This window comes from Bombus fervidus, chromosome 13 (assembly GCF_041682495.2).
Source record: "Bombus fervidus isolate BK054 chromosome 13, iyBomFerv1, whole genome shotgun sequence".
NCBI classification, from domain to species: Eukaryota; Metazoa; Arthropoda; class Insecta; order Hymenoptera; family Apidae; genus Bombus; species Bombus fervidus.
This window is the reverse complement of record NC_091529.1, coordinates 7,123,032-7,146,499: the sequence shown is the minus strand read 5'-3', so window position 1 is coordinate 7,146,499 and position 23,468 is coordinate 7,123,032. Positions and strand designations below refer to the sequence as shown.

Sequence of the window (23,468 nt, the reverse complement as noted above, 5' to 3'; positions counted from 1 at the left end):
CGGCACGGTCCATGGCGTGCAGCTGGTATGCCGAGTCGCGATTCGCACTCCTTTTTGTCGTTCCCCTTTTGGCGGACGTGCATACGCCGCAGGTCGAAAGTTCGTGCGACCGTGCTCGATTATTTTCAACCCGGAACGAGCTGGCCTTTAGAATTCCTTGACGTGTCTCGTCAGATACGACCCTATCTTTCGCATCTGCTTCGTAGAGGGCAGGATCGAGCTTATCGATTCGATCGAGATCGCTGTGCCACTCGGTATGGAACGTCATTCGATTATACGAAGAATGAGAGATATTTTTTTCAAATGTATCTTTCAACATTTGTATCGATTGTACGGTGTTATTACTGTCGACGAGGTAGCATTTATTGCGACAAACACACATTAAGAAGGAACGCGTGTGCCAGAAACACACAAATATATCTGTCTAACAAATCTATCTAAATGTAAATAATTCGATCGCACGAATAACGAGAATGTTTGAAAAAATTCTTATGGGAAATTGTTGCATCTTTCAAGACGAGGAAATATTATTTACAGAATTTTATAGCTGTAGAATAAATCGACGATTGGATTTAGTAGAGTGAAAATTCGAACAAACCATGATATAAAATTAAATTTTGATTATATTCGTGTGATATTGTAAATATAATTCCTGCATCAGTTGCAGAGAACGCGTATAAAGGAGATTTAGGTTAAATTCTAAGCAGAACAATTTAAATTAAGACCCAACGCACAAAAAGAGAAACGACCTGTCTTCGTGTTTTTCTGGTCTACGAATTATATCGATCGTATTCCTGGCCTGCAAATATGGATCACCGAATGATTTGATAAATCTTCCTGTCGTTTTGCATGTCAGCCGAAGATGGCGATTTGGAATTAGTCTGAGGTACTGTACGCTGTTCGTCATTCCTAATATAGCAGAGGAGGGAAAAACAGTCAGTTAGAAGATCTGTGGGTGCAAACGTCCGACAAAGTGAGACGGCAATGCGACTGGACAGTTGTAGGGGCACCTATGTAAGGATAACCGTATGCTATTTAACGATTCTAGCTCGAGTTTCCATTACCGATATGCTTGCCCGAGCAAGATTAAAGAAACCTCATAAAAATTTCATGAGGCTCACGCTAAAAAACAGAGATTTTTTTCGAGCGTTGATTGTCAAGCGATAACCAGACATTTGTTTTTATCTGTTCACTCAAAACTGTTATTAGTCGTCCTGTTGATTATTTCAAAATTTCACTTCGAAAGTAACCGTATAGTATACTTTCCACGAATACTTTCATTTATATATTTTTCATATTTTATTACGCTGCTTTTCAAGATGTTTTTTCTCTAAAAACATATCTATAAATTAAACTATCCCATACTAATCAAAAATTCATTCACCATCTCCCAAATAAACTTTCATATCCTAACTTTTTTTCTTTTTTCATGGAGGAAACCTTTATAGACTAGGTTGAGGTTAGGTTGAGGTTAGGTTAGAAGCTTTCCAATATGTCCTCTCCACAATTACAATCCAAATTCCAACCTAACCTCCATATCCTAAACAAACTCTAAAAACATACCCAAATTCCCAAATTGTATCCCAAACTAATCGAAGATTCGCTCACCATGGAGATTTTCCAAGTATATCTTCGTATCCTAACTAAGCTTGCCTAATATACTCTTTCCAAAATTATTCTAAAAGCTCATTCATCATTGCCATGTACCAAACGAACCTTCGTATCCCAAGGAAATTCTGAAAACGTATTATACTTGAATCAGAGTATTTCGTATCAACAAACAATCCACCCAACATTGCCATCTATCTATCAGGTACGTCCTGCAACTTTCATACTCTACCTAAGCTTCTCGAAATGATCTTCTCAGAAATAATCTAAGATCTAGAAACCATCGTCATCTTGCGGACAAACCTCGATATCCTAACGAAACTTTCCAAGACGTCCTTGTCGAAAATTCTCTAGGGACAAACGTGAAAAGGAGAGGATTGCATGGTGTCCAGTAAGTTGCATTTCGCAAGCGTTTGGTGTTCCTCGTGGCGGGATATTTCGGAAGTGACCTTCGGCCAGAAACGACCGGTCGTATCGCGAGATACGCCTTAAGCCATATACGGATCTGCCACGGTGGCGCTAATAGGAAGTGTATCCTTGCCAGGTGATCTGTTCGTGGCCACCATGGGCAATTCCTCTAAAAAAATGCTGCCATCTAGGGGAGTCCTAAGGACCGCGTTCGCTGGCACCGCGGTGTGTCCTCCAGCGCGGCCATAGGAATCGCGGGCAATTCTTAAAAATTAGTCACGCGGTCAGCGCCGTGTGAAGGACGATTTCGATGACTCGTACACCAGCTCTTTAGGACCATTTTTCTACCATTTTTGGTACTAGTTTCACACTATGCTTCGTTCTTTTTCCTTTTTTCTCTTTTTTAAGGCGAGACGTTATTGGAAGTAGATCTCGTGAAAATTTAAGGAGATCGTGGTGCTTAACCCTCGGACGGTGACACTGGCATCTGACAGAATTCTGACTCACGCACATGTCTCGCGTTTATTGCGTTCTACGTTACGCACTTACGTGTCACGCATTTTTTACTCGAAGATATAGAATTGTTTTATTTTTAGCCTTTCTTGTTTATTTTTATCGTTTCTTTTATCTTCATTTTATTCTCTTCTTATTGTACGAACGAACGATTTGACTTCTTATGGAAATGGGGTCGTCGGAAATTATAACGTCACTGTGGTCACGAGCGACGACTCACGGTTTTGCTAAATTTTTGAAAATGATCTTATGAAATTGTAAAAGCTTTTACATCCAACCTGCTATTATTTCCTATGACCAATTGTCGAAAAGAAGGACATTTTGAAAATTTTTTAAAAATTAAAAACTTGTTTTATTTGTCAAAATGAGAACACGATTGAAGTACAAAAATGCGGACGATTGCAATAGGGTTAAGAGAATAATGTCGTTTAAGATATGTTTGCTTGTCGTATTACGCGAGCAGAATCGTGGCCGCGACGCTGGAAAGGCGGCGCGACGAAGCGCTCTTTAACGAGCGCAGAAATTACTGGCACATAAATTCATACTGCGGTTTACATACCTGGTAGCTAAAAGTCACACCGAGGAGCATTAAGTCTGTCGTACGCACGACTTAGACATCGCGTTATTAATATTAAAACGTGTTCGTCGTGTTTGTTTCTTTACGTGTAAAATATTTCCTTAAATTTCCTATTACAAATTGAATAAACAACATTGCGTCAATCTTATCCTGACAAATATGTAAAAAACAGTACGCTCTGTACATCGTTTTGTAGTTTATAAATGACACAAGCAATCTTGAACCTGAATGTTCAAAAGTTTCAAATTTTGTCTCGAATTGAGGTTTTTGCAAATTTATTGATTTATCTACTTTATTTTCATGCATTGACATTTTACTATCCCATCAAGCTGACGTTAACTACAACAGCCAATTGAATTACAAAAATGAGCAGCGGCTAGTAATTTGAAGTATCAATAAATTTCAAACAGATATTTGTCAAAAGGTCTATATGTAATCTTCTCAGAAGCTAAATTGATTCTACTTTCTACTAAATATTTCGCCATCTCACCGCGTGATTAGTGTCCTCAAAGAAGCTAAAAAACCGACTAGTTCGTTTATTATATGATACTATACAAGAAACTACGAATTTCAAAGAAAATTCCAAAGAACAACATCCATAGTTCCTCTAGTTCGCGATTTATGTAGTTAATCAACCCCTAATCGACTTTGAGATAAGCTACTACTCAAAAGAAGATCTACATACAACATGATTTCGCTATACTTTTCAAGTAAAATAATAGTTCTTTATTTGCGCCATTAAGAGATCCTCGTTTAGTAGAACCAAACAGGAACACGTATAATCTAAGGGAAGAAAAGTCCTTGTAGCCTCCGCCCTATGCTTAGAGACACTCCATACCGGAACTTCCTCTATCTTCGAGGCTCTTTAGGGGGAAGAAACGCGTTTGTTACATTAATGCTCGCGTCAGTGGCAAAAACGAGGTTCGAGCTCATTACGCTGTGCCAAGTTACACGTTTGCCAGCTATTAAGTATCCCTTACAGTGTGGCAAGAAACGTTCTCCCCGCGGTGGACACCGTGAAACAGAAGACAGAAGAAAGGATGCGGCGGCGTGTTCGAATCAAGAGATCATTTGGAGCCACGTGCGGGTCCGTCGCAAGAAAGTTTCGCGTCGTTTCGTTGCAAATCGTCGTGTCACGGCGCCATCGTAGCTATCGTGCTGACGCTGCACAGGGACTTTTCCTTTTTTTAAAGTTCGTTTATTGACAGGATACTAGACAGGGTTAGTCATCATCGGTAGACTGCGTGTTTTCATGTATTTATGGGAAATTTGAAAGTGAAAAGTTGCACAGAGCGCACGAAATGTCAGGAATATGTAAAATAGAGTACTCGTTATAGTGGAACTTGTTAGGTTTGGTTTCTTTAGCAAAGAACCTGCCTTTTAATAAAGAAATTACGTATATCAATTTGTGTAAATGTCCACAGTCTTGGTCATTGGAGACAGGACATTAACTCTAGTGGTGGATGATCCATGAGATTTCTCCAGTTTTTATTCGCTGTTGATTATTAATGACGTAGATTATTAGTAGTATTTTAATTTTAATAATTGAGTATCTCAGTGTTAATAGGTATAATATAGGCTAGTACAGAGAGAAAGAGAGAGAAAGAGAAATAGAGAATAGTTTCACAACTTATAGCTCTATAGTGTATTTTTGTTACAGTTACGTTATCAGATGTTAGCTATGTTACACTAGAGTTATTACATAATTATGGAAATTCTGACGCTGTGAGAATATGAGCAGTAAAGACATAGAGAATGAGTCCAAGTTAAGCGTAAGTTGTAATTGTTTTAAGTCTAAATATGAAGTAATTAAGGTCAGTGATTGGAGAAGTACACCAAACGATACGTAAAGCAAAGAGAAGTGTAACTGGAAATACCACGTGTTCCCAAGAGGAAGCTTCATGAAAATAAATCAGACCGAAGCTATAAGGTACGATATTTCATTTACCAGTTAAGAAATCTTCAAACAATCGATTTGGTTCCTAGAAATCGCTCGTTAGGGTGTTCCGCGTCTCTTTGACAAATCCTATACAACGTGGAATCCCCTTTAGAAAATCTCACGGTCGACTCAGCATCAGAAAGTCTCCGATGGTTTTTCCTGCGGCTAACGATCGCGATAGCATAAAGAGAGCCAGAAGAAGAAGAAAGAGCAAAAGATAGAAAGAGAAAGAGAGAGAGGGGAAAAAACGATGGAAAGAAGGCGGCTCTGGTTTCTTGCGATATCGGTGCCCTTCAATTACCCGAGTGTATTTTAAGAAACCGCCGCCTCCCTTTTCCCGAAGCATGACTTTTCGCATTCCGCTCGATTAATGGATACACGGAGACCGCGGCGAGCTACCTTCGCGGCCACGTATACCGTTAAAATCGAAATAAAAGAAACGAGTCAAAGGGGCGAGGTGGAGGGGACGAACGTTCGTCAAGACGGAGCAGCGATAATTGGCACTCGCTTTAAGGCTCTTGGTGGCTGAGTCGAGTGCCATTATAATCCGCGAACCCTCGCGCATCGCGACAAATGAGGCGAAACGCCGGCAAATAGTCTTCGTACTAGCAAATAGTAGACACCAGTATGTCCCACTATCTGGCTCCTTTGGTGAGCTGAGATTTCAGAAATAGTTAGTTCATAGGGTACTATGGTTTCTAGATGTTTGTTCTACAGGGTGTTCCGAAGCGTTATTTGATATGACGATGACTTAGGTTTGGACGCACGATTATTGTAGTTTATGGATATTCGTTGCACAGGTTGTTCCGAAGCGTTATCTGGTAAGACGATAGTTTGGCTACGTATTATGGTTTCTAGCAGATGTTTGTTCTGTAGAGTGTTCTGAAGCGTTATTTGATATTATGATAGTTTGGCTTAGGTTTGGACACATGCGTATCATAATTTATAGATATTCCTTGCACTCTTTGTTCCCAAGCGTTATTTGGTAAGACGATAGTTCGGGATAGGTTTGGCTACGTATTATGGCTTCTAGCACATGTTTGTTCTATGGGGTGTTTTGAAGCGTTATTTGATATTATGACGACTTCAACTTGGACACATATGTATTATAATTTACAGATTCGTTTTCTAAGTTGTTTTCGTTTATTTGCTAAGACCTATAGATTGGCATAGGTTTGCCTATGTATCGTGGTATTTGACAAATGTTTGTTCTATAGGTTGTTTCAAAACCTGTTTGGATTCGGCTTAGGTCTAGATTTGGATACGTACTATGATACAGCAGTTTCAGAAAATTCCAATATCTACTTGGTTTTTTTTGGTGTACTATGATTACATCAAACAACGTTTGTGTTTATTCGTTACCTATTATGTATGTATTCATTAGCAATTTGGATTAGCTTCGAGTACCTATTATGGTTCGTAGCAGATATCTGTTCTATAGATTGTTTCGAAGCATCATCCTTTCATAGGATAACGATGATTTGTATTAGATTTGGCTAGATCGTTTATAACTCGACGTGTTTTCAAAATTACCTTCCATGTCTCTAATATGCCTGTAATTTACGTCGGGCAAGCGATTGCAACGATTATAAACGATATCCCTATTGAAGCTTATTGAAGATTGTGTGAAGAGGTTCTCTAGACGAGGTGTCCGGGGCGGCACGGATTAACAGAGCGGCGATATTGCCACGACATGACGACGATCGAAGCCAGCGATCCATGGACCCGTATCGATATTACGAACAGTTTTGCGGCATCAAGGCCGCCTCCTTACTCGAGATCTTGTCTCTCACGATGACTCACGCCTAGGCTGGCTGCTGCCTCGCCGTGGCACTCTCTTTTGCCTTCCTTCTTCTTTCTCTCTCTTTCTCTCTTTTTCTCTCGTTTTAAATCGCCGGAGTACGGAAAGAAGCGAACAACAACAACAACGACGACGACAACGACGACGATGGCGACGACGACGACGACGGGTAAATAAAGGCCGAGAGATCCGGCGAACGAGACCAAGATCGTGAGAGAGAAGGAGAAAAAAGTGAGAGCGGTTCTCCAAGCGAGCTTACACGTTTAACATAGTTTATAGACACATAGACACATCGTGCACCACCGTACATCCTCTAACGTAGTTAGATCGATTATGAAACGAACCGACCCGGTAGAACCGAGCTTCGCTCTGCTCTGGGCGGAATTGAATCGAGGAAAATCATTTTTGGACCTGAAGCGTTATAATATTAATAGAATAAAAAATTATCTATTGATAATCGATCGATGATGAATTTTCTCGTACTGTTTGCAATTCGTTTCCTATCTTTCTTATTAAGTTTTCCATTCCAATTTTTGATAACTCCGATAAAAGCTTCCATTGTTTTGAATAGAATTCTTAAAAAAGCTGTATTACTTATGGGATGGCCCGGTATTTTCATTGCTAATACATGTGCTATTTACACAATTTTATTAACATTACTTACCAAATACTAAAGAATTATGTAATTATCGCAATCATAAAAATATGGCTTTGATTATTCATGATGATCGATGAAATATGAGTTTGATTATTCTGCGCGAAGCTCAACACTGAATTTCAAGATGTTGAGAAGCTTACACGACCACTAGGATCGTCTTCAGATGGTCCTACTTTGCTATAATTTGCTTATAATTTTGTTAAAAAGAATTAACCTTAATTAACGCTAATTTTACACACTTTACCTCGCACTATAACTACACCACAACGTTTAGTGTGCGCACTGTTCCTCCGACAATCTGCAAATTAAATCTAAACCATCCGTATCATGGAAAAGTCACTAGTCGACGAAATTTATCTTATTTTCATCATTGTGAATGCAAGATGGATCACCAATGACCATCGTGGCAGTGGACGTGGTAAAAGATCGTGCTCGCGTATTACAGGTTGTATTTCTCTCGTTTGGAGATTTAGAGAGAAACTTTCGCGATTGCAAATCCCTGCGATGATAATCAGTGGATGCAGATTGCTTCCTGATGGGAAATCGGAGCGGGATTTATTTGGCACCGCGTTCATTTTCAACGGTTGTAAACAAGGCAGCCGTTGATTCGCGATTACGCGGAAAGGTGAAAGTCGCGATTAGCGTCGCCGGTCGGTCGAGTTCGGACTGTAGATTAATCGAAATGCAGATCGAAAAGCCAGGGGAATGTGGGCGGAGATATTATCCTTCGAACCTTCGACTTCTTCGTTCGATACGCGATTTTTGCGAAACACTCGCGCCGATTTGCCAATTTTTCTTATTATGTCGAATATGAAATGGCCGATTTCACGAATAAAAAGTGAAATCTTTCGTATAAATATAAAGTATAGCGTGTAACGCCCTCGAGCACCAATGTTACAAGGATCGCAGGAAGTGAAATTCGCAGTCGCTCAAGGAACCGAAGTTCACCAGGTTTCGGGCAATTTTTTAGGCAGATCAATTTTTAAATTGAAAAATAAATAGTTTTAACAGGAGAACGACGTAGATCTTCCTTGTACTCTTCGGTTATGTTTGCTCTTCGTGGTTTGTTTTCGGTAAAAGTTTCCTTCTTATGAATTTTTTTGTCATCGGTGCTTCGGGCTCAGATTATAAAGGGAATTAGAAATTCCGCGAATTTCGAGAGGAAAGAGGCGGTTTCGTTCCTTGAACTTTACTCCTGTATCGTGCAAGTATATCGTCTGAATAATTGGAACAATACCACAACTGACTATTCGCCAGAATGAGATTACGAAGCAACGTTTCGCTAATTGAATTCTCCTATATTGCAGTACTTTTCTGTTAATAATCCTGCAACTCCGACGAGGACATATTAAGAGGCTGTTTAAGCAAATAAATTAATACTACTTTCTAGATTCAATAATTGTATCCACTTCAAACTTGTTCCTCGTAGTGACTTGGCTGCTTGAATGCAACATTGTTGGCTGACCAGGGCCAGTCTTATTCTACTTCTTTTTCAGCTACGTCAAGTACTATTTTAAATGAAATTCTAAATAACAATTTTCACAGTGCAAAGAGTTAATCGCATAGAACTTTTGCACAGAATGGAACTGTGCTACTATAATTCTGTATCTAAATGAAAATCTGAACTAGTATATAAACTAATTTTTATCAATAGCTGGGAAGTTTCATTATATTATGTAATATTTTATTATTACTATTATTATTATCTGTATAATTTTGGACCCATCAGCCAAGAAATAGATTTGGCTTACGATTCCTTTCATACCTGCCTTACTATCGCTATTTAGCTTATTTAACTAATTGCTTATTTACTTAATCTATTCTATTTCTACTTTATTACTATCTAACCCAGTCTTCGCTCTTGTTTCTCTTTCTCTTTCTCTTCTAAATCCCTCAGACGACCTACCGTTTCTTCCTCCGCCCTTTCCAGGCTACCTCTTGGTCCATCTACTACCTTAAATTATTTATGGTAATGTATCACGGTTCTCTGCTATAATATTTAATTATGTTTTGTATTTGCTCATTTTTTATCGTATATTATTATTCAGGAAACTCAACGGGTAAGAATTGGAAATTTTAGGATCGTTTTATAGTCGTACGACGCGGTTCGAGTCTTTTAACGTTCTATATTCCAAAGTTTGTCCGCGACTATTGGCGAATCAGAATTTTACGCGAATATACTGACTGCGTAACAAAACTGGTGACTGACCGAGAAAAAAGGACACAGTTTCGATCTTCTTGCTCGTCAAAGCGAGAGACGAAGGCGCGTGGATTGCGACAAAAAGGCGGGAAAGTACGCTGCTACGAAGGTTGCCCGCGAAATTTCGTCAAGTGACAGTGACACAGGCATACCGAATTCGCGAAACGAAACGCGGTGATTTCTATGTTTCGGTGGACGAAACGTCTCGCGGACGTGATCTCGCATACGAATGCTTATTTGTCGAAAACCGACGGGGTGCACTTTAAAGCGGCGTCTAAGAGAAACGTATCGTTGAAACTAGTTTCAAGTTTCCGTTTCGTTTTTACTTTTCCTTCTTCTCCTCCGTTTAACTTGCCACGTTCTTTCGCGCAATTTCCATCCAATTACATTTTTCTATCGTTGACAAATATCTCCATTGTTTGAACAAAATATCAAACGATATTCGTCTTATTGGTATACAGGATTTTATATCGAACACCTTAAAACGTTACAATGAATTCTCTGATGATTTCACGTAGAAAACAATTGTTCACGAAGACGTTCGTTGACATTGCGATTGCGCGAAAGAAAAATTAAGCTTACACGTATGTGCTATTATTTGTCGAGAGATTAATTTGATCGGATCTATTCTGTGGATTGAATTAAACGATTACTTCGCTCAATGATTGCAAACATAAATCTACCATTAAGGAAACAATAGAAAATCGTACGCTTTGAGAAAGATAATAAAAAATTACGTGTTACTAATGAATCATTTCGTTCTGTTGAAACTTTACGTAAGCACCTTCTTTCGACCAGAAGAAATAGGATTGTACGTAATGCAGCCACAAAATAGAAGATGTACACTCATTGTCAGACTTACTTACTGACTATACTTCATACGATTGCCATGAATCTACGACGCTTCTATTACTGCAAACTATATCAGCTTCACTTTTCCCTTCTTATTTTTCTTTTCTTGTTACAATCAAAGCTTTTATCATTTTCTTTTACGAAGATATATCTAGCGGTTCAAGACGATCAAGGACCTTCCTTATCACAGTGTGTATCAAAGGAGATAATAACAAGCTACACGTTTCCGTCATTTTCAATGAATCATCTTGTTTAACGATGCCACTGTGTATATAAACTGAACGACTGTTTAGAAGGTTAATTAATCAACTTTGAAAGCAAGCAACTCTACGAGCACTGAATCACGTAAAAAAAAAAGAAAAAGATGATGTTTCGTGTGACGCAACGTGTGCGTCTCCGTTAATCGCGACTTTCTCGCTTCGTTAGTACATATTTATGTAATTGTTGGAAAATTAGAAATACAAAAAATCTGTAGATTGTAAATTTCACAAGTGTACGGAACATATAAAGTAGAATTATTTATATTTATTTCTATTCTTTGGACGATTAAAAAACACTAATACGACGTATGAGAATAAGAATATATACTGTACTAAGGGTATTCGTTAAAACGTATCTTATATTATTTATACAAAATTATTTGCTACAATGTTGCACTCACTCAATTTCTATGCATCGTTTCGCAACTTGATCTTTGATAGTTTACCGTCTTAATATTCCACGACTTAATTATACGACGAATGGTCATTTCCTTTCGTTTCTCAATTTCATTTTTAATTAAACGTTTCTGTTGCATCAACTTATTCGTACCATTGGCAACTACATTAATTTACATAAGAATAAAGGTATAATATTATATTTCCATAATTTGTATTCATTATTGCATTATTTAGTCCTTGATGAAGTAATCGCTGCATATATAGGGTGGCAGATAAAAGAAAGTTTCAAATTGATCGAAATTTCAGTAACTTCTGTAACTACGAAAAATATCTCACCATATTGGTAACAGTGACTCACTGCACGAGGTAAATTGTATTTATTCTTTGCTCTATTAAATATAAATCCATTTTGTAGGATTATGTCTCTTCACGCTTCTCGTTCTATAAACATCCTTTTATCCTCCACTGTACATCCGATCAATCGTACGAATCGTCACTTTCGTAGCAGACCTGCTAATACGATAGATGTAATAATATTACATCTGTACAATTTTTCCGCCTTATTATTTGATTCTTAATAAATTAACATTTTAACATTGCATTCTTCGTCCTTAATAAATTAACATTTTAATTCACGATTTGGTATATCTCATCGAACGATCATACCGATCGTCAGTTTCTACAGCACTGCTGCTGATACTAATAATATTGCGTTTGCACAATTGTTACGTCTTATCACGCTATTTATCTCGCAATAAGTTAACGTCTTAATACTTTACCGACCGATAGTCTATTAATCGGTCTTTTCATCGACGTTTACCAACCGATAGCCTATTAATCGGCTTTTTATCGCCGATGTTTATCAACCGATAGCCTATTAATCGGCTTTTTGTCACCGACGATCTTCCTCATTATTTGAGCAGTAATTCGTTATTTAATACTAAGGTACCTTGCGTAGGTGCGTTGCTTTATAAGTTTTCACAGTTTTATATCAATTTGGAAAACTTACCGTTCGCGATGAACGAAAAGAATGATATTGAAGAGTCTAAACCGAAACAGAGCCGGCGCCTGAGATACCGGTCGGACGTGCGTATGCTGTTGAATCGCTAGCGGTCGGTAAAGTGTTAAAACTCAGCATCTGGCTACATCTCTTCGAGAAACCATAGGAATCGTCACTTTCTATAGCGGAGCTGCTAGCGCTAGGCTGGAGAAACGGCCTTGCGAAAGGCAAATCGCAGCAGCACGCGGTACAACCGGATATACGTTCGTAGGCATCGTGGGCAGCCTTGTCGCGACGTTCATGTCGGAAAACACCTGCGTTTCAACGGCCTAGAGCAGCAGACAATCCTTTACGTCGGCGACCTTCCGCGAACCATTGCGAAACCATAGTCCACGGTAACTGCAACCGGCATCCAGATGCATAGGATGCCCGTTCGATTCTCTTTCTAACCAGTCGAATGTCACCGCTGTTATTGTCACCACATGACAACCGACCATTTGTTACGAGACTAGTCCGACGTTGGTTCAACTACGTTAACCGCTAAGAATGTCCTCTCGCAAGCGGAATCTTTAGATTTTAATGATGTTGCTCGATGGTATTGCAGGAACGTTGCGAGATTGCAACGGGGTGATACGTTGGATTTCGAAAAATTCCAAGTTACCTAAGAGTCTATTTATTTACGGTTGCTAACGTGATTAACGAGTATAGGGAAGTTGTTTAAACAGAACGCAATGTGAATGTTATCGCTATCGTCGGTCGTTAAATAGGGAAAATTAGACTTGTGACTATATAGAAATTATTTTAATATTTTTGGTACTTTCGAATCGTGCAAAAAGCAGAAATTTCTTTGACTTTGTCATTCGGTAAATCGTTGTGTATATTCATCAAAAATTACGATAGAAACTTGTACTAGAAATTCTCTTATTACGCTGCTGTTCTTCTCTAAGAAATAAAAGCTTTAATACGGATACGTATTTTAATTTCAATTCTTTGCACTTGGAATTACTAATTGATAAACTGGAAAATATCAATAAGGTAAAACTGTAGTATTTTTAATAAAGTTTCAGTATTTTTAATAGCGGCAATGCCGAGAGAAAATATTTCTATCTTGACCTCTTTACATCAAGACGTCCAGCAGTGTTCATTTTCTTTAATCGAGAATTTACGAGCGATACGCATTAGGGTGCATTTTATCAAAAGCGTTGCTTGTGTTAGTCTCCGGCACCACCTGTGGTGAGAGGTGATTCTAAAAAACTCCAGACAACCAGGATTAAAAGGAGTAAAGAAAAAGCGGTCGTTGCCAAAAAAAGACGCGCTTTATCGGATATAAACGATGCTACGGAAAAATAAGATACATCAATGGGTTCATTATCGATTCGGCATCGGAATTGCTCAATTTGCCCGTTCTGGGACCTACATTTGCTTTTGCTCGGTGTAAGTGTCTCGGAATAATATCATGTAAAGATGTTGTCTTATTTGTAATTTGCGTCTTGATATATAAAATTCAGTCTTCCCTTTTTTCCATGAAAAATATTCAAATATACAGTGCCATTCAAAACTTTGCAATCGTTCTAGCGTATGAAATTGAAAATAAGATTAAAAACTATGTAATTGGATATGTGCATCGCTTTAAACGGTAGTCTATTAGAATGATTTTCTGATTTTTCCAATTAGTCGTTTTTTTTTTTTTTTTTTTTGTCCCTTTTTAATGCTATAAGAGATTTTCCAATTCGAAATTATTTGAATACGCAGTAAGGAGAGGTAATATTTCATTAGATAATTAACTGTCCATTTCGTTTACGACTGTTAAGCATAGAAGATGTAATATTATAATGTTATTGTAAAATAACATATTATAAGATGTTGTTAATATAATGTTATACTATTAAGTACTATATAATGTTATTTGTTGATTTATATGTATGCTGACTATTAAATGCTGGTTGAGAGTATTAAAGTTGGTAAAACGAATCCCTGAATTTTGTATTGAAATGTTTTGAACATTACCGATCGGTAAGAAATCTGATAAAACTCGGTGTTGCGCGAATGGTAACGAAGCAGTACTGAGAAGAACCGATTGATCGGTATTATCTCGATCGATAATATAGAAATTTAAAGACTCCCCTGCCTTTGCGATAACTAGACGACAGTTCGTAAAGATTTATGTAATCGTTCTGTGAGAGATAGATGGGGCGTGAAGTATGCTTATCTTTAAGTTTTTTTTTAAGGCTTAGTTTTAACTCTCAGTTTAGACAAGCAACGTGGAACGTGTGCTTCTTAATTTTAATTAATCTCAAAATAGACGTTTATATTGTATTATATTATCAGCACTTGCCATGGGATACATTGTGCGCAATTTTTGTACAAAAATACGTTATTCCACTTAGAGTGAAAAATTAGTATTTCCTTTATGTAATTCGTTTAAATACTAAATTACTAAATGGAACAATTGATTTAACAGAATGTCTATAATTCCATTTTTGAAATTTCGCCTCAAATAGATTAGTATCTATTTAGTATCTACTATTAGTTTAGCGTTACTTCTAAGTAGGTTTAGATCTACTTTCTTATTTATTAATTTTAATCTACCTCTTAATTTTAAGTCTCATTGTTGAACGGTGGGGGAATAACGAGGGATTTATTCTTTGTTTTAAGTTATAGTTTTAAACCTTCCTCATAAGTCTTAATAAGATTAATTCTAAATTTGATTGCCATAACCACAATAATCACGTCTCATATGGAAACACACGCTAATGCAAAACATAATATGCATAAAATTTTGCTATAGTAAATATTGAAATACTTTTGTGAACCACTGTATACAGAAGTATCTATATCCACTTTTAACCAATTTCAGTGATCGAATTCGATATATGTTTGTAACAACTCTTTTGAATAATGCTCATTATTCTAAATCGTAGACGAATTAGATAATGTAAAAGCAAATCTAAAAACTATTGATTGTATTCTTTACCTGACATTTAGATGAACCGTTCACGCTTCTTCTTGTTGTGCCTCCTACGATTCCTGTCTAACCATTCCAATTAACCACTCTAAAACTGACGCTTCTACGTTATATCTCAATACGATAGATCGATCGCGAAAAATTATATAGATTATTGACTAAATATCGCGATGTATAATTGCGTATTTCGTCGTTTCACCGGCGCTGTAATCTTTAGTTAAAAGATGCGCGCGCATTTCGTGCATTGTCTAATTTCAAACAAAAAATTTAAAAAACGAGTAATATATATGCAGAGAATATTTTTATGTCAAGTTAAAACAGGCTTTATATCAATGAGGTCTTTGTATGAAGACATTAAAAGTACAAACATGTTTAGACCTTGAAAAGACAAGTTTTGACTCACTCTACCTATTACTCATTCCATAAACTACAAACCATGCTACCTACCACTTAAATCAGTCTAATCATCTTTCGCTTTTAAACGTAACCGTCTCTTGTTTGCTAGAAGAAGATCTTGATATTACGAGTTATTAATTAATCGCATCATGTTTCTAATCATCAACGAAAATAAAATTATTCATACAAGAACAAACAGTTTTTAAATAAGATCACGACTCTCAAATAATTACACCTAGAAAATAGGATCACTAGAATGTTAGTTCAAATAATTTACAACAGTAAAGTATGAAAATCAGTAAAAATTTTCTTTTATTAAGAAAAAGAAAATATACAAACACATTGTTACATGTTCGAAACATTTTTTACACGTACAACATTTTTGGCATAGTCGCACAATTTGTTTTGTACTTTTTTTCACGGAAGGGGGCTTAATTATTTCACACAAATAGAATGATGGAAACTCTTAGTAATTTAATTTAGCGGGAAGATTTTGTTCAGTGGCACGCGATTAAACACCTCGTTGCTGAGTTGGGTGAAAACTTGACTGAAAGTTTCCTCGTAGGGGGCCTGGAGTTCCTTGAAAAGCAACTCGGAATTTTCATTGATGAAGTTGTTTAATTGTGGTCCTACAAAAGAAGAAAAAGGCAAGTGAAATATTAAATTATTAAATATATAATTCGAGGTCGCAATATTCAAGTCTTCGAAACTCGTGTAAGATTACAGAAATTTTCAATCACAACAGCATCACATCAGTCTAGGCTATATTTTTGTTAGTTTATTAGGTTAATTATTCCATTTCTTTAATCATGTTAAATGTATTCTTTTCCATAAAATTTAACCCAGACCTAACCTCATTTAACCATTAAATGTTATCATAGATAAAATGTCATCCGATACAAATTTTATTTTAATATTATCATCCTATAATAAAACTATCACACTATTACGTTTAATCACTGCAAACGATAATTTTTCTTACTTTTTATATAAAATATTGAATTTCATTCATGATAGCATTAACCTAATTTTGTTTCATCATAGAGGTAATAACTGTCATTAATTAACAATTCTGTATGGTCTGTCACTTTGTCTAATCTAACTTAGAACTGAATAAATCTAATAAATAATGCATCGTAGCATCGATAAGATAGAAGATATTTATGTTAGAATTTCCATGTAATCATGACTGACTTAGGAAAAGATCAACAGTAAAGGTGAACGTCGTACATAATCATAAATTTATAAGTCTATGCACACGACGCATTATTCTTCGTTCATTCGAAACGGTGACCTCGTAAGATAAATAAGATCATATTTCTATTTTTGTGCGTAGCATAACAAGTATCATTATTGTAATCTGGTCATAAACAATGATTCTAATGAATGATTTTCCTATAATTTTATACAAAATTGTGAGTCACGATGCATTGGAAATGTAAATACTACATTAAAAGTTTTCTATAGTATTATTAGTAGATTATCAAATTGAATGTATTTATGAAAAATGTATTATTCGATTTATGAATGATTGAAATTATTTGGAGAACTATATAGCTTTTGTCTCACTAAAAGTCCCTAGAAACTCATCGTTGCAAGTTATAAAATTTTTCTGACAAATTCACAAATTAGTCAAATTGATCGTTCTGGTAGCTGTAATATTAATACGTAAAGATGTATAAAAAATTCGGCTTTTAGTTAATATTTGATAAATGAAACAAATTTCTGCTTGGATTGTGATGTTCATAAAAGTTGAAATCTGTATAGACATGCACAGTGATTGGTACGTTTCTTTTTCGTAAAGGTTGATTAATATGCAATAATAAGTAAGGATTGCTGCTATTGTATGGTGATTTTTGATAAATACCTAGTGTCTTGTCACCATTGAAGAGGTTGTCGAACTGCAAGTTGATTCGAGCAGGATTGAGTTTCACTTCGTATTTCTTGATTTTCAAGTAAGTCTCTCCGTTCTTTTGATATTTCTCGCAGGATATCTCGTTATGCGATTTCAAGTCATCTAAATATTTCAATAAAAACAATGATTGAAAAAACATTATTCATTATTTGTATTTATCATTTAAACGCAATAGATATAGATTTCTATAGATATAGGAAGAAATACAAATCCTAAAAAAAGGAGAAAAGAGAAGAAAATATGAATAAAAGGAATTACAGCTTTGCAAATATGGAAATAGACGAAAATTTAATTTTTATATTTTCGAAATGAATTGATATCGAAGAGATAGATTCCTAAAGAAACGAAGAAGAAGTGATCGTGAGGAATTTGAAAACGTTATTTATCATCTACAATGTTAAGTTTTTTAAATTATAAAATGTAAGTAGGTAATATATAAGCAAAAATATATTTACACATGGTGATGTTTGATCTTCCAGATCCTTTGATAGGCAAGAGTAACACTTTTCCATCGATCTTGTAATTGGCGACGAAGTCTACTTGAGGATGAATCGTATCGGACGTCAATAAACATCCATTATCCACATTTAAGCTAAAAAACAAGCCTCATCGTTAATCATCACCTTGGATCGAATCGTAAGTTTCATGTCAACATTGTTTTTTTCTTCAATACGTATAACGTTTTTTTTTTCTTTATTTACTGACTATTTTTAATTTATGGAAAAATATTTTATCTTGTTTAAAAGATTATGCGCTAATTATTATTTATGACGTAGGGTTACACGATACATACACGTATATTTCGATACACGTTTCGTGCAATATCTGATAGAACAATCTGCTGAATTATATTTTGACGCGTTCTTGAATTTTTCTAGTTTTTCTACTTTCAATATTATTAAGTCTGTATATACTCTCATCAATTTAGAATAAATCCTTTTATTGGTTCGATTTTTTTCAGTTCAAGTTTGGTTTTAACAAACAGGACACAACTTTCAATTTCTACCAAGCATTTCTTTCTCTTTTTTCTTGTTACTTCATTGTGCATCGTACCGGTTCTGCCCATATTTGGCCGATTCTTATAATCCCGAGCACATGATACATTTCTTTCCTTAAATTATTATGCAACCGTTCCACTGTGCTTACTTATTTTTATTCGATTAAACTTGTTTACCAAACAGTTAATGCAATTCTCCATAATATCATACATAGTACAACTTTTTAACTACGAATCGACTAACGTAATTTCTATTAACTAATCGCATTAAACGCACTTATTCTGCTAAACGTTACGAAAAAGTTTGTTCGCAGTAAAATATTTTCTAACTCTCGGAAAGCAATTAATTGTCCAATTATTGAATAGCAAATAAAGCAAGCGTTTTTCAACTTACTGATGATTGTAGATCCTAACACCCTTGGTAAGGCCATGTAACTTAATATTCTTATAGTCCTGCTTCAAAGTAACCGATCCTTGTGCTGCTCCGATACTGACGCTGTCCACTGCCAATGGTTCAATCGGCAAAATTCTTAAACTCCTCAAGCCTGCAGAAGAAATTCATCTTTAATTTCGGTTCACTCTGCGATCTTTAACTTTCTTTTTTACTTTTACTGAAAAATGTTTCAAGCACTTGACTTAATGAACGATTATACGATCGTATAATATGTAAAAGAAAGCCAGATATATAGCACAGCAAGTTTTTAACTGTTTTAAAAATCTAACGTAATAAATAAAACTAGGTTTAGACATAAGTAACATAATTTGCTCGCAAAGGATGGAAACGAATTTCGTTTAGACAGAATTAATAAATTCTTTTAATCGCACGATCTCTCTAGATAGTCAATCGACCGGTCACTAGAAACGATTACATAAAAGTTCTTCCTGTTGGAATTCCAGCCAATGAAAAGCACAGCTGCCGCATTTTTCACTTTATCTAAAAAGAAATAAAACTCGAATAGATGTATATTTTAGTTGGAAAGAGTAATAACGAGTACATCACTCTGAATATTTTCCGCGTGTAATCGTTTTTATTCCTCTTTTATATATTTCCATAAATACATAACGTTTGTAGTCTAATTATCAAACGTCAAAGTCCAAGCAAATCTTCACAACTGATCCGCAGAAAATTAAATTATTCTTCACTGAAATTATTAAATCCTCTGTCCTTGTTTAACTGAAATGAACGATACCGAAGTTCGAGAACTTTCAGAAAATTGTTAGCAAGAACAGTCAAAATGAAAATATCAAAATTATTAGTTTATATGGATAAGATCTTTGTATAATAATTGTTCCAATACTAACCATTCGTGTGAGACTCGGGAAGGGTGCATTAAAATTATTTTATATTTTGAGAGTTATGTTTGAAGTTATGTTAAGTGCTCAATATTTTGGGTATTATGAATGAGAGTATGTATTCACACGTGTGTAAATTTTGATTGGGGATTCAGAAAGCGAAGGGAGTCAACTTGAGTCAAGGAGAACCTCTGTAAATTGCCGCCTGTGATTATATCAGAGAAACTAATGCCAGTTTCAAGGAAACGCTGCGTGCATTGCTCTTGTGAAATCAACAAGGAATTGTGCACAACGTTTACCGATACATCGAAAATTGTGAAAAAATTTAAAAATAGCAAAGGGGTCAAAGTCTGTTTTAGTCGATTCTCTGCTTAATTTGAATCCGTGGAAGATATTTCTTTTCAGGTTTTTTTGGACAAACTTGCAAATGTGAGAAATGGTTGTTCAATAACACAGGTTTCTCTACTGCGTTCCTATGAAAAGTTTTAGCCTCCAGTTAAACCTGTAGAAAACTGAATATCAAAACCTAATTGTACTATTTATAAACAAGGACACATTTATTATTGATACTTTCAAAGGTAAGGTAATTCATGATGGTGACATCTTAATTGTAAAACTGGCAGAGGAAATTAACTATTTGATGCTGATATTTGTAATTAACAATTTAAATAACATTTATAGTTAATAATTTCCTCCAAAAGGAATGAAAACTCAGCCTATGATATTGCACTTTTGAAAATTTAAGATTGAAGATATCGTGCGTGGAGGGAGATAGTACAAATATCAATGAGAAATGATTGTCTGCTAATAACATTCATAATATATAATTTCTTTAAAGAAGGGGATGAAATAATCCATTTACGATATTACTAGTTCGACTTAAAGAAGAAAATAGAAAAAGAAATGGAAGAACAGATACTATTCTTTCAATGAAAATTGCGTTGGATTAGGAGACCACGATCGGTCAGGTAAAATGGTTGCATAATTGTACAAATATTCAGCGTAAACCTTATGGTCTCTCGGTAATGACGATAATTATTTGAGTGGTTGGTTCGTCTTTCAGAGGATTCAGTAATACAGTAGACGATATCTCTATTCTATATATATATTCCTATTAACCAAATTGGTTTTTGCGGCAGAAATCGAAATTAATTCGATGCATAATGTTTGACGTAAATGTGGTAATATTCCTTGCTAATACATAATATATAACGTAGCGTATACGTAAGAATATTTTACAAATACTCCTATATCTAATAAAGAATAAAAGATTTTTAAAAATTCTTACACTGTTGTAAGAGTTTCTATACAGAAAAAAAATCAATAAGGATGGATACAGATCAAAATAGAGATCAATTTTTCAATTTTTTGATAAAGAAAAAAAGGGTAATCCTTACCTCCAGCCAATGAAATTACAGCATCTGTAACAGCCTCGTCTAGGCATTCGGTAAGCTGTTCTGCTGGCAATGATCTGCTGCATACCTTCCAATTGCTTGCTATAAGAATTAACGAAAAACAAACAAATAAATGAATGATACATACTGAGACTGATAATGAGGAAAAAAATGTCGCATGCAACAGTTACGTAAACAGTTACTGCATTGCAGTGGATCCAATAAAGTGCAACACCAGTTACGAAGCCGATCTGAAGCTCGGAATTGACTTTCTCTTTCAGACCGTGATCATGTCTCCATGATATGTAATGATTTTTCGATTGGAAATCTAAAATGTTTCGTCCAGATTCAATAATTTCATTGTTTGCTCGCGGCACAAATTTCTTTTTCATCGACACTGAGTTTAATACTGGCATCTCTTTGGATCCACTGAATAATTCATACGTTTCTACATACAGGATATTTGATTTTTCTTTAGTTAAAGTATTAATAAGAGTTAAAAAATTAGTTTTTTTACTTTGAAGTGTTTCATTGTATCTTATAGTAATTTTTTTATAGTTATGGCAAATTTTATTGTTATTAGATGATCGTTGAGGATAGATCACATGGAGTTTGTTCGAATACAGAAGAATAGCTAGAATGTTTGAATTATTTTACAGCGATTTTCTTTCTTTGTACTTTGGGAATCGTTCCAAGCCAAGTGTGTAGCAGAGTGTCGTAAGTTAATAGTTGTCAGCCAAACGTTGTAACAACAAACAAAGAGTCGTAAGTGAAAAATACTGAAGCTACTTACGCAGATCGACGGCGATGGCCATGGTCAATGACATGACCACGATGAGTAACTTGACTATCGCCATATTTCCCGTGAAAAATTCTATTAGATTAGTTGAAGAAGTGGTCCACGACGGTCTTCTCCGGATTAAAAATTACTTCGGACAGTTGAATGTGAACTGATGGAAACAGTCATTGATGCAGTCTATTTAAGCAGCAGGATCGCCCCACTACTACTTGTCTGATCAAGTACGCGTACCTCTTCCCACGAAATTATACAAAAACGAAAAAAGCCATTAAAACAATACCTGAGGACATAGAAAGTAGTGACGACACATGAGCTCTAAATGTTCAATACCATTCGTTGTTGTTGTTATTGAAAATTCCATTCCACGATGGAAAATCTTCGATCTAAATCACTACAGTACTTAAAACTCTATTTATCCGACGCAGTCGATGGACAAGACGTGGACAACTGTAGTTAATTTTCACGTAATTGAAGAAAACAGAAAAATTAAACTGAAATGTATAAACAACCGAGGCAAACACTTCTTCATACAAGCAGTATATCACATGTCCTGGTATCGGATAGTAGAGGTCCAGGAACACGTTCGATATATCGGGCTTTGTGATGATAGTTCGGATAAATGGAGTACTACCGTATTTATCTACGTGCCTTCATTCAGTAACTGGAACTGTTGTCAGTGGTCAATGTGGACTGGAACTTTTCTCCTTTTTTCTTTTTCTTTGTCGTTTAGATTTAGAGTACAGAATCTTAATCTTCAATTCCATTATTAGGTCTGCTCACTTTCCTTTTTGTTCTTACTTCTTTCTTTGCTTTCCTATCTTTCTATTAACAATCTGCAAACAGGTGTTTTAACAATTTAGCTGAGATTCATTTTTGCTTATACGTAACAATACACGTTGTTCATTTTCCAAAAACAACTCTGATTTTACTAACTTTCTTGTCCTTTTTCTTCTGAGCTTCCCTTTTTTCTTTGTCTCCTCTTGTTTGCTCAGATTTATAATGTAAATCGTGATTCTTTGTTTCCTTCTACGTTTTCTCCCTATTATATTTGTTTTCAATTTTGTCTTTCTTCTTTCAACTGTTTCTGTGTTTACATAGAGATGGTGTAGATGATTTGTAGAGATGGAATGTCGGTTGTGAGTGCAGTTGCTGTTTTATTCGCTCGTTGAAAGCTCGTTTAGTTTAAAAGTAAAAGTATTTTGCATATGCAGGTTTGTCCCTTATCTATATTCCTCGTTCCTCCTTTGCATTTAGGGAAACAACCTACTCTAGAAATTTTCTTGACAGATTTTATGGCTCAATTACTCTACGATGCTCTCTTGAATTTATTGATTATAGGTAATTGAATAGGTATCATGTTTAAGTACATATTTACAACTAATGATATATTCAGTTCGAATTACTCAGAATGGAACTTATTAGAATTTCTCAAGAACCTTTGGTAGGATACAGATATTTGATAGGAAGCTAATAATTCAGTGTTAATTATCATCA

The 23,468-nt window shown here is 35.6% G+C and overlaps 1 protein-coding gene and 2 long non-coding RNA genes across 3 annotated transcripts in view; 1 reads left to right on the top strand and 2 right to left on the bottom strand.

The window, feature by feature from the left end:
* The window catches only part of LOC139993865 (uncharacterized), a 57,831-nt gene extending 42,284 nt beyond the window's left edge, over positions 1–15,547 (bottom strand). Inside the window, exon 1 of the long non-coding RNA XR_011801477.1 lies at positions 15,190–15,547. This is a non-coding gene — a long non-coding RNA (uncharacterized lncRNA). The remainder of the gene's footprint in view (positions 1–15,189) is intronic.
* A 316-nt stretch (positions 15,548–15,863) lies between these two features.
* Jhbp-1 (take-out-like carrier protein) lies at positions 15,864–22,151 on the bottom strand. The gene is made up of 6 exons (XM_072015207.1): positions 21,969–22,151; positions 21,179–21,277; positions 18,883–19,033; positions 17,947–18,083; positions 17,444–17,593; positions 15,864–16,205 (listed from the first exon to the last, which is right to left on the bottom strand). Exons 1-6 carry the CDS (start codon positions 22,030–22,032, stop codon positions 16,051–16,053), a joined length of 756 nt encoding a protein of 251 aa, XP_071871308.1. The 5' UTR covers positions 22,033–22,151; the 3' UTR covers positions 15,864–16,050.
* Positions 17,113–18,094, top strand: LOC139993461 (uncharacterized). Its single transcript, XR_011801381.1, has 2 exons — positions 17,113–17,359; positions 17,408–18,094. It is a non-coding gene; the product is annotated as an uncharacterized lncRNA (long non-coding RNA).
* Positions 22,152–23,468: the final 1,317 nt, after the last annotated feature.